General features: G+C 37.6%; 1 protein-coding gene across 16 annotated transcripts in view; it reads left to right on the top strand.

Annotated features, from left to right (window-relative positions):
• The window catches only part of RELCH (RAB11 binding and LisH domain, coiled-coil and HEAT repeat containing), a 129,381-nt gene that overhangs the window by 55,102 nt on the left and 61,674 nt on the right, over positions 1-12,605 (top strand). For all 16 annotated transcript variants that reach the window (XR_011379300.2, XR_011379301.2, XR_016213901.1 and 13 more), the window contains one exon: positions 9,041-9,153. Coding sequence is in view for 12 of the 16 variants with exons in the window: in XM_008261433.5 (XP_008259655.4) it covers positions 9,041-9,153 (113 nt within the window). In the remaining 4 variants the exon portion in view is untranslated. The remainder of the gene's footprint in view (positions 1-9,040; positions 9,154-12,605) is intronic.

Raw genomic sequence — 12,605 nt, 5'->3', positions numbered from 1 at the left:
CTCTTGATTTTATTTTTACCTAATTATTTTTAAGTACTCATAAGACTAATAAATATGGAAAGTTTTCTCTCTTGAAGGATCAGTGTCCAATTTCAGATTGTTTTGCAGTTCTGCCTGGCAGAATGGTGTTTGAGCTTCTTTTCCTTTCTCAGCTTATGTATAATCCATATAATGCATTAATGTTTGCATCCCTATTACTATGTTATCTTAATGTAATCTTTAAAATATTGCATAAACTTAATTATGAGATGCATTTTTAGCCTTTTTTATTTTAATTTTTCATGTTATCATAAAAGACTCTTCCACTAAAATTTGATTATACTGCATGAGGTATTTATAAATTTGCATCATTGGTAATCAGATACATTATATATATAGATATATATATACTCATATACACATACATATAATTTGTGGTATGTTTACTTTTCTGGCTGATTTTAAATATTTTATATTTCAAAATTTATATGTTTTGTTCTATTTTATCAGAAAATTGACTATAATAAAACAACATTGTGTTCCCGCAGCATTAAACTGATTAATAATGAAATATATCCCAGTTTGGTTTAAAATCAATTCTGGGCATAAATGAACAAAACATGTTTCATTATATCCCCTGATATCAATTTACTTTTTTAGTATTTCATTCCAGCTCCTTAAATGTGTATATTTCAAAGGCTCTTGTGATTCAAGGATTAATATTTTGACTTTCTTATTCCTTATGTTTTGTATAAATTCTTCTGTTAGCTTATGCCTTTTTATTGGTATGTAAATATAGTTAACATATTCTTAACCAAACTGACTGATCATAGTAACATCCTAGTTGATTAGATAAAACATCAGAAACAGGGTTTTAGATTTTTTTCATTCAGTGCATCAACATAAGATTTTTAAAATATGAAAGGATTTACAATGAAAATTTTTTCCATCCTTAAGCCATTGCCGCACTAGCCATCATGTCCTTTTTTTTTATTTTAAGATTTATTTATTTGAAAGGCAGAATTATAGAGAGTCAGTTAGAGAGAGATTTACTCCCTATGGCTGCAACAGCCAGAGCTGCACCGATCCGAAGCCAGGGGCCAAAGGACTTGGGCCATCTTCTACTGCTTTCCCAGGCCATAGCAGAGAGCTGGATTAGAAGTGGAACAGCTGGGACTCGAACCAGCACCCATATGGGATACTAGCACTGCAGGTAGCAGGTTTACATGCCACGCCACAGTTCTGGCCCCCCATCAAGTTCCTTTACTAGTCTTTATTTCCTCAAGGTCTTTGACCAAAACTATTTGAATTGGATTGTATGTCTTTATCTTTTTGAGTTGTAAGAATTCTTAATGTATTCCAGATATTAAAACTTTATTTCATATATGTTCCATAAATGATTTTCTTCTATCCTGTAGTTTGTGTTTTTACATTCTTGATAAGGTCCTTTGATGGGAAAATGTTTTTTTAGTTTTAGAAAATCTGATTTCTGTGTTTTCTTTTTTTGCTTCCACTTTTGGTATCAACTCTTAAGAATCCATTGCCAAATCCAAGATTAAGAATGTTTACCCTTATGTTTTCTTCTAATAGTTTGATAGCTCTAACTCCTATGTTTAGGTCAGTGATCCATTTTGAGTTAATTTTTAAGTAGGAGTGATAAAGTGTCAAATGTTTTCTTTTCATGTAGCTAGCCAATTGTACTGACAACATTTTTCAAGAGAAAAATTTTCCCCGTTGAATGGCCTTGCCACTTTTTGTTGAAAATCAATTGGCTATAAATTGTTTTGGATTTATTTCTGGACTCTCAATTCTGTCCACTGGCTGTCTATATCTCTCTTATGCCAGTAACACAATGTTTTGATTACTGCATGTTGTAGAAAGGCTTGAAGTGGAGAATTATGAGTCGAAATCAACTTCATTTTTTCTTTTTCAGTATTGTTTGGCTCTTCAGAGACCCTTGTATTTCAATATGAATTTGATGCTTAGCTTTCCATTTCTGCAAAATAGATCCTTGGAATTTTGATTAGATTATATTGAAGGTATCACTTGAGGAGTTTTTAAGGAGTTTTCTCTTCCACTCCCATTAAGTCTTCTACTTCATGGATATGTAATGTCTTTCAGTTTCTTTAGGTCTTCATTTCTCTCAGCAGTGTTTTGTAGTTTTGAACATACAGGAATTTCACTTCTTGACTAAATTTATTTCCGTGTATTTTATTTTTTTTTTGATGATACTATGGATGAAATTGTCTTTTTAATTTTCTTTTTTCAGATTATCCATTGTTTTATAGAAACAGAATTGATATTTATGTGCTGATGTTGTACCTTACAACTTTACTGAATTTCTTGGGCCTACTTGCTCTTTTCTCATGAATTTAGCAGAATTTCCGAAGTAGAAAATCATATAATCTGCAAATATAAGATAGTTTTGCTTTTTCTTTTCTAACCTGGATAGCTTTTTTGCCTCTTAATTGCCTTCCATAGAACTACTAGTATATAGTTGAAGAGAAGTTTTAGGATAGGAGATATCCTTTTCTTTTTCTTTTTTTTTTTTAAGATTTATTATATATTTGAAAGTGAGTTACAGAGAGGGAGAGACAGAAAGAGAGAGGTCTTCCATCTGCTGGTTCACTCCCCAGATGGCTGCAGTGGCCTGGCCTGGGCCAGACTAAGCCAGAAGCCAGGAGCTTCATCGTGGTCTCCCATGTGGGTGCAGGAGTCCAACAATTTGGGCCATCCTCTGCTGCTTTCCCAGGTACATTAACAGGGAGCTTGATTGGAAGTGGAGCAGCTGGAATTCAAACTGGTGCCCATATGGGATGCCAGCCTGCAGGCAGTGGCCTTTCCTGCTTCACCACAGTGCCTCCAAAAGATACTGTTTTCTTGTTTCTGATCTTGAAGGAAAGTGTTCAGTCTTTCCCACTGAGTATGTGAGCTGTAGGATTTTTATAAAAGCCCTTTAATACAGTTCACTGAGTGTTTGTATCATGAGAAGGTATTGAATTTTCTCTATTGAGCTGATAATGTAATTTTTCCTCTTCAGTCTATTAATATGATATTTTACATTCCTTGATATTTATGTTAAACCTTTCTTGCATTGCTGCAAATCATCATTTATAATCCTTTCACAATATTTTGGATTTGGAGATAGTGTTTTGTGTTGAACATTTTTATGTCTCTATTCATAAAGGATATTGGCCTCTAATTATATTGTGATATGTTTGGTATCAGGCTAAGACTGGCTTCATAAAATATATAGGAACTGTTGTTCTCTATTCCATTTGTTTTTCAGTTTGAATAAAATTGGTGTTAATTCTTCTTTAAATGTTTCTTCTTTCTGTGTGTTGTGTTTAAGAATTCACTTGTGAAACCATCTGGTCCTGAAAGTTTTTTGACTGGGAAATCTTTGATACTGATCCAATCTCTTTACTGCTTCATTTCTTTCACTTAACATTTAATCATTCACTTTGTTTTAGAAATCTTTTTCTGCTTTTCTAGCATGAATACACACTAATTACCTAAAGATATTTCTTTTTCATTAGAAGTCACTTGTTTTCCTTATAAATTGAAAGAAGAATATAAATGTCAAAAGTTTTTTTTCTTCATGTTAACACAGAATTCCATGGATAACTCAGGAATTGAGGAGTAGAAAGATCCTTCAAATAAAACTACCTGCGCCGCGGCTCACTAGGCTAATCCTCCACCTTGCGGCGCCGGCACACCGGGTTCTAGTCCCGGTCGGGGCGCCGGATTCTGTCCCGGTTGCCCCTCTTCCAGGCCAGCCCTCTGCTGTGGCCAGGGAGTGCAGTGGAGGATGGCCCAGGTGCTTGGGCCCTGCACCCCATGGGAGACCAGGAAAAGCACCTGGCTCCTGGCTCCTGGCTCCTGGCTCCTGCCATTGGATCAGCGCGGTGCGCCGGCCGCAGCGCGCCAGCCGCGGCGGCCATTGGAGGGTGAACCAACGGCAAAGGAAGACCTTTCTCTCTGTCTCTCTCTTTCACTGTCCACTCTGCCTGTCAAAAAAAAAAAAAAAAAAAAAAGAATTACAAAATTAAAATAAGCCAAAGCAAATGTTTTTGACTTGAATAAGGTATAAAATACTAATTCTTTTCAATAAATGAATTCTAAAAGTCTTAGAAGTTCTGTAATAGAATTACTACACTGATTTCCTCTCTAAAGGGTCATAGGTAATCAGTTTTAGATTTCATTCAGTACACATTATTAAATGCTATCCAGGTTGCCAAAAGATTTTTTTTTAAGATTTATTTATTTATTTGAAAGTCAGAGTTACAAAGAGAGAGGCAGAGAGAGAGAGAGAGAGAGAGGTGTCTTCCATCCTCTGGTTCACTCCCCATTAGGCCACGACGGCCAGAGCTGCACTGATCTGAAGCCAGGAGCTTTTTCCAGGCCTCCCGCACGAGTGCAGGGGCCCAAGAACTTGAGTCATCTTCTACTGCTTTCCCAGGCCATAGCAGAGAGCTGGATTGGAAATGGAGCAGCTGGGACACGAACCAGCGCCCATATGGGATGCCAGCATGCGGCGGCATTACCCGCTACACTGCAGCGCCTGCCCCCCCAAGACTTTTTTAAACGCTATCACCTTATATGCTAAAATAATTTTAGCCACCATTTTTAAAAAGATTTATTTGTTTATTTATTTGCAAAAGCAAAAATAACAGAGAGAGGTATCTTTTATTTGCTCCCCATATGGCCACAGCAACCAAGATGGTGCCGGCTAATGTCAGGAGCCAGGAACTCAATCTGCATCTGATGGTTCTTGGGTCATCATCTTCTGCCTTTGTAGGTGCATTAGCAGAAAACTGGATTGGAGGCTGGCGCCGCGGCTCATTAGGCTAATCCTCCGCCTTTCGGCGCCGGCACAGCGGGTTCTAGTCCCGGTCGGGGCGCCGGATTCTGTCCCGGCTGCCCCTCTTCCAGGGCAGCTCTCTGCTGTGGCCAGGGACTGCAGTGGAGGATGGCCCAAGTGCTTAGGCCCTGCACCCCATGGGAGACCAGGAAAAGCACCTGGCTCCTGGCTTCGGATCAGTGAGGTGCGCCGGCCGCGGTGGCCACTGGAGGGTGAACCAACGGCAAAAGGAAGACCTTTCTCTCTGTCTCTCTCTCTCTCACTGTCCACTCTGACTGTCGAGAGAGAGAGAGAGAGAGAGAGAGAAAGAAAGAAAGAGAGAGAAAGAAAACTGGATTGGAAGTGGAGCAGCTGAGACTCCAGCTGGCCATCCAATACAGATTGCTGGCATCACAAGCAGTGACTTAACCCATCACCCCACAATGCTAGCCCAGCCACTAGTTTTCTTATTTATTTATTTATTTATTTATTTAGACAGGCAGAGTGGACAGTGAAAGAGAGAGACAGAGAGAAAGGTCTTCCTTTGCCATTGGTTCACCCTCCAATGGCCACCGCGGCCGGCGCGCTGCGGCCAGCGCACCACGCTGATCTGATGGCAGGAGCCAGGTGCTTCTCCTGGTCTCCCATGGGGTGCAGGGCCCAAGGACTTGGGCCATCCTCCACTGCACTCCCTGGCCACAGCAGAGAGCTGGCCTGGAAGAGGGGCAACCGGGACAGAATCCGGCGCCCCAACCGGGACTAGAATCGAGGGTGCCGGCGCCTCAAGGCAGAGGATTAGCCTAGTGAGCCGCGGCGCCAGCCGCCACTAGTTTTCAAATGTTGCATTCGGAATTATAAGGAATGTTTTTAAAATGTTAGACTTCTTCAATTGGAGGGGTGAAGCCAAAGGAAAAATATTGATTCATGGCTATTTATGAATAATGTGAAAATGAAAGATAGAGACTTAGTAATTTCTGGTATGGATGTATTAGTGCTTCAGAAGCTTGAAAGCAATGAATTACAATCTATGATTGTGAATAAATAACAAATACATGCTTATCATAATTCATATTTCAAGAGTGTTACAAATAGAAGTTGTAAGTAAATAAACTAGTGATGGAGAAATAGGATATTCCTGACCAGTCCTAATCTAGCCATTAAGATTATTATAATGTTTGTTGCTGGCTCAGTCAGAAACAGACCACTATTGACACATTTTTCTATCTTTATTTGCTGGACTTGTTCTCAGCTGTCTGTTGATGTAAGAGGACTATGAAGCAAAAATTATTGATAGTGACTTCCATATGTTGTAATTTTGCCAACAAGAAATAAAAGCAATTAGCAGCATAAATTATTACTGTTTTATAAAAAGCTGGAAAATATCTTTCTTCAAAGCTCTAAATTCACAAATTTTAAAGTTCAATGGGATATGAATTTACAACTGCCTTTCCTGTCATGTGTCAGTTTGGATTAATTGGTAATTGCTGCTCTGTTGAGAAGTCCTTTGGTAAGTGCTGTGTTGAAAGTGTTTTTGAAGCCAACTTGATGTCAGAAGGAAAAAATAACAGTAATAGATAAGGAAGTTATAGAATATATGTGAAACATTTTCCATTTCTGCATGAATCTTAATTCCTACATGCTTCCTTTCCTTGTATTCTTTAGTCATACTGAGGAGTTAAGACAGGAATTATCCCAGCTCCCTGTCCACATTTGTAGCCATACTCCAGTTATCAGGTTCTCTACATTAGTGTATAAAATAAACTTCCTCTTCAGTTAAGGATCTCTAAACTATATGGTTAAAAAAAGAAAGAAGAAAAGAAAATTTGAGGCATAAAGAATAAATATGAATACAGTTAGTTATTTTGATTTGCTTGTTTTGAGAGAAAGAAGCCAAAGATTATACTCCATATTTTAAGTTTCATTTCTGTGTTTCCAATTATAATAAATACCTTATCTTCATTTCACAACTTTAAAGAACAATAGACCAGGAAGAGAATGGAAAAATAGATGAAGTACACATGAAGAGACAATTGGAAAGCAGGAATGGGGATTAGTTGGCAGCAAGAATACACTCAAGAGAGAAAGATCTCACCTGAAGAGAAAGTAGAAATAAAAGTATAGGGCCTTTCTTGATTTTCAGACATTAGAATAGTTTTCCGTTTTGTTAGTGCTTCCAGAATAGCTACTTTTCACCTTATGGCTCTATTAACCATAATATACCCTGATAATGCAGTGTCTTGGTCCTCTTGTTTGCTCTCACTAGCCTAAATGGAATCAACTGTGGATTAGAAAAGTCCTTGGAATTAATGTTCTGAAACCTTCAGAGGCTTCCAAATAGGAAGATTGTAAATGAAGAATAAATGCTTTAAAATATTTTTTTGCTTCTCATACTTTTCTTTTATCTACATTTTTGTACTTATAATTTTAAGATGTAAAGCAGGTATCTCTGATAATATACAGAGAATGTATGTATAGTTTTTTAAGATTCATTGATTTGAAAGGCAGAGTGACACAGGGGTTGAGCGAGAAAAAGATCTTCCATCAGCTGATTCACTCCCGAAATGCCCACACCAACCAAGGCTAGGCCAGGCTGAATCCAAAAGCCTATAATTCATCCAGCTCTCCTGTATATGTGGCAGTGACCCAAGTGCATGGCCATTAACCACTGCTTTCCCAGATGCATTAGCAACAAACTGAATCCACAGTGTAGGAGCCAGGACTCTAGCCAGGGATGCTGGCATATTAGTCATATCTTAAACGTAAGTCTCAACTTCTCTAAAAATGTTATCATCTGTTTGGATACAAATATCTTTAAAAGTCCAACAGTGTGGATTTTATCATACTTTTCTTCTGTTTGCTTTCTTCAGATTGTGAGGGTATTATTATATATAATATAAATTATTAATATAAATATATATTATATAATACATCAATTCTTTTAGTACCTTTTGGTGAGTACCAATGTAGATAGGAAAGAGAAATAGGATAATCAGTTTTCTTCTCTTATTACATCATTGTGATTTCCTTTTTTTTTTTTAAGATTGATTTATTTATTTGAGAGGCAAGAGTTAAAGACAGAAAGAGGGAGAGATAGGGAGAGAGAGCTTCCATTGGCTTGTTCACTTTCAAATGGCTGCAGTGCCAGAGTTGGGCCAGTCCGAAGCCAGGAGCCAGAAGCTTCCTTCAGGTGTCACACATGGGTACAGGGGCCCAGGCACTTAGGCCATCCTCTCCTACTTTTCCAGACTATCAGCAGAGAGCTGGATCAGAAGTGGAACAGCCAAGACTCAAACCTTTGCCCATATAGGATGCCAGCACTATAGGCAGAGACTTAACCTACTATACCACAGCGTCAGCCCTGTAGTGGTTTCTTTAAATTATCCACAAAACATTGTGTTTATAAGATTTTTCTCCAGAAATAATGTGTCATTTGAATTTTGATTTATTGGATTTAAAAATCCATTCCAAAATGAAAGCTATATTTTTCATATATTTAGCATTTAAGAATTTTGTGTTAACAGCTTTAATTTTGAATATTGCTTTGGAAGAGAGAAATAAACTTTTGGCTGTTACTTTCCTATAAAATGTTGAATTCATCTCGGTGTGTTGATATGCAACAACAACATATTATTTAAAATTTGCATTTCAACATCAAGTATTTCTCCTGATAGCTGGTATGCAGGACTAGTTCTGAGAGGATTGAGCACCCATGGACATGGCTTTCTTTTTAATTAGCTGCAGGGTTTGGTGTTAAGAGTGAAAATTTATTAGATTATATCTAATCATAAGGAAGAGGTAATATCCTAGTGGAAGTGTTCAGAACTTCCTTTATTTTCTGTTATTTTTTGTAAGTTTTAAAGTAAAGTGAACTGTAAATTTTATTTAAGAATACTTTCAAAATGAGAATTACTCTATCAGCTTGTCACGTGATGGAATGTTGTTTAGCGTAAAAGCTGGTAGACCCTTGGGAAGTGCTGGATTAAAAAAAAGGTTAGTTGAATCTTAAATGACTTTTATTGCATTGTGATTTATCCCTTCTGCACAACCAACAAATACATTTTGATGTTTTTTTCTTGAATTGCCAGTCTTATAAACGTAAAGTTCATTCTTTTGTGTGAAGTTTAATTCACTTTAAATGTCCATTTAAGAATTTTCTGGGGAGGAGAAATAATATTCTACAATGTATTCTTATTTTCATTTCCACTCATATTTCTCTAGGAACTGATCCCACTCATACTGTGTACAGCATGCCTGCATCCTGAGCCTAAAGAGAGAGACCAGCTTCTCCACATACTTTTCAATTTGATCAAAAGGCCAGATGATGAGCAAAGGTTGGTGCTAACCTGTCTTTGGGAAATACATACAATGTGAATTTATTAAGTCTACTAATTGGCATCAATCCCCATATATGTTGTAGTAGCACTGGAGCTTTCCACCATCATAGTATTATTCCCTGATGCTTTCAAAATCTGGGAAATATATATATGAAACTTCAGTGTTGTATTCAAGTTCCCTTTCTTCCTCACATTTACTCAGATAAGTAAACACATCACAGGGAAATTGCTTGGGAAAATTTAGCCTATAAATAATAAATAAAACAAAATAAAAACAGCTTTTATAAATATGTACAGAAATAAATTTTTGATAAAAATTTGTACAGATTCTACTGAGATCAGAGTACTTATTACCTACTGTAATAAACAAGCAACTTTCATTTTTTAAATATTTAAGAAAGGAAACTTTAATCTTTTCCTCACAGTGTTAATCATTTTTTGCATTTGTTAGACAGATATAGGTACTGAAGGATCTTATTTAAATTATCGTGTTTTTTGAAGTACTCATTCACATTAAAGTGATACTAAATTTTAATTCTTTTAAAAGTAGACGTTATTCTCTTCTGAGAATTATAGGATAGTCATTTTTAATCTGAAAGCTTTGTCTTTAATACACTTTTATTTCTAGCAGTGAAGAGGCCTCCAGCAGTTAACGATTAGATTATTCCTAAATCATCAGTATGGGGTGGGGGAGCAGACATGCTGAGGGTCTCAACAGGAACCTTGTGCGTGGAACAGATAAATTATAAAGTGTCTAGAAAACAGCTGAACAAATGGAAAAACCTTCCCTTTTGAGGACTCAGCAAAAGTTAATCACTGGCAGTCCCTACATGCTAGTCAAGTAGGAGGAAGAGCAGTTAAACCACTGTATTAGTATATTCATTGCAAACTGAGAATTTTCTAAGGACAATTTGGTGGTGTTGTGTAGGGAAATTAGTGTTTTATTTTTCTCCTTGGAAATTAACCATTCCCTATTGTAGCAGCTTAATGAAATACCGTTTATTATACTTCTATTTTCAAATTTGCAAAGTAAAATACCTCAAGCATCAGGGTGGGCATTTGGCACAGTGATTTGGCCGACACTTGGGAGGCCCACATTCCATATTGAAGTGCCTGCTTTCGAATCCTAGCTCCGCTTTCCATTTCAGCTTCCTGCTGATGCTCACCCTGGGTGATGGCTCCAACGCTTGGGTCCCTGCCACCCACATGGGAGAGTTGGATTGATTCCTGGCTCATGACTTCAACTTACCCCAGCCCTAGTGGGTGTTTGGGAGTAAGCCAGTGGATGGGTGAACCTTTCTCTAACTTTCAAATTCAGTATATGTATATTCACAATATGCATAATTTCACAAGAAACTTAAATCTAGAATATATATTTAAAAAAAAGTCTTAGAGCCTCTTTACACAATATGGTACATGTAAAGCTAATAGCTGCCACCTAGTGGCCAAAGATACCCATTTGCCTTAACTTCAGGTCAATACATCAGAAATTAAACACTTAAGTCCACACTTAAATCTAATTGCACCTTATAAAGGTACATTTATTTATGAAATGGAATAATGCACTGATTAATGATACTTTACATAGTTTAAATAAATGAACAAAATGAATGTTTAAATTGGCAGAATACGTTTGACAATCAGTTATTATTGTTTCTTATTGAATCTCAGGGCTTCTTTGATGGTATTCCCAAGAAAATGTAATTTTGATACTTTTGTCAGTTCTTTACTAGAAACCATCACTGACATCATATTATTTGACACTTATTTATTTGCCTACCTGAGCCAGTTAGTAATCAAATAACCCCTGTCCTGTGATTTCCCACAAATAGTAAAATTTAGTTTTACTACCATAGGAGTCTATTTCCAGTACTGTTAATAACCTGTAGGTCATCTGAACTTTATTGTTTTGAATTGCATTTCTACATTGTCATGTTTTATAGTATTTTGAATATTAACTTTGCTTGATTTGAGGGACCTAACATTTTTCCCTGTTGAACTTGTACATTTTTTTCAGTGTAGTGGTGGTCTTTGGTGGTTTTAATCCTTTTCATAGGAAGTTCTGTACAAGTGTGTATCTCTTATAAGTTCAAATGCTTATTGGTTTTTATTTATTTATTTTACTTGAAAGTCACAGTTACACAGAGAAAGGAGAGGCGGAGAGAAAGAGAGGTCTTCCATCCATTGGTTCATTCCCTAGGTGGCCGCAACAGCCGTAGCTGCGCCAATCCAAAGCCAGGAGCCAGGAGCTTCTTCTGGGTCTCCCACATGGGTGCAGGGGCCCAAGGACTTGGGCCATCTTCTGCTGCTTTCCCAGGCCATAGCAGAGAGCTGGATCAGAAGTAGAGCAGCCAGTCTCGAACCAGCGCCCATATGGGATGCTGGCACCACAAGCGGTGGCTTTAGCCGCTACGCCACAGTGCTGGCCCCAAAAATGCTTATATTTTTAAAAATTCAGTTATTACAATTAGCAAATATTTATGGATCATGTATATACATGCATATATTTAGTGGACACAAAAATATTGTAGATATTCAGAAATTTTCAGTAGAAAACAGGCAGCTAAAGTGACTTGGGAATTTTCATTTATTTTTTATTTGCTTTCATTTATTTGTCTTCGTAAAGTAGAAGGAAATAGAAAAACAAAAAATTTGAGACATGGACACAAAGAATGATGGCACAAAAGTAGATATAAATTACAAAGATTGTGGTGAATAAAAAGCTACTGCGGCCGGCGCCGCAGCTCACTAGGCTAATCCTTCGCCTTGCGGCGCCGGCACACCAGGTTCTAGTCCCGGTCGGGGCGCCGGATTCTGTCCCGGTTGCCCCTCTTCCAGGCCAACTCTCTGCTGTGGCCAGGGAGTGCAGTGGAGGATGGCCCAAGTGCTTGGGCCCTGCACCCCATGGGAGACCAGGAGAAGTACCTGGCTCCTGCCATCGGATCAGCACGGTGCGCTGCAGCGCACTGGCTGCGGCGGCCATTGGAGGGTGAACCAATGGCAAAGGAAGACCTTTCTCTCTGTCTCTCTCTCTCACTGTCCAAAAAAATGTCAAAAAAATAAAAAAATAAAAAATAAAAAAAAAGAAGCTACTGCACGGTACTGTGAAGACACGTTGTCCTAGCACTTCCTCCAATATTGTCCAACAATCTTTGTCATTATTCTCCTCAGTCTAAGAGCACAGTAAGAACTAATCCTGCAAACATGAAAAGCTAAGTCATTTTGCAGTTAATTTAAATTTACATATATTGAGAAATAGCAATGAGCAGTGCCTACACTGAAAGCACTGATTTTATAATTACTATGAATTAAATAAGCATTCTGTTTTGGTTTTCTTTGATACTGATTATTTTACAACAAGTGTTAAAGCATACTTCTTTTCCCATGAAATTTTTCTGTTTTAAAGTATTAGTCAAGGCTCACTTGGCTAATCCTCCGTCTGCGGCGCC

The sequence above is a fragment of the Oryctolagus cuniculus genome, chromosome 10 (genome assembly GCF_051225735.1).
Source record: "Oryctolagus cuniculus isolate XC-2025 breed Fujian yellow rabbit chromosome 10, ASM5122573v1, whole genome shotgun sequence".
In the NCBI taxonomy this organism is placed as follows: domain Eukaryota; kingdom Metazoa; phylum Chordata; class Mammalia; order Lagomorpha; family Leporidae; genus Oryctolagus; species Oryctolagus cuniculus.
Note: the sequence above shows the minus strand (reverse complement) of the source record. Positions and strands in the feature narration are given on the sequence as shown.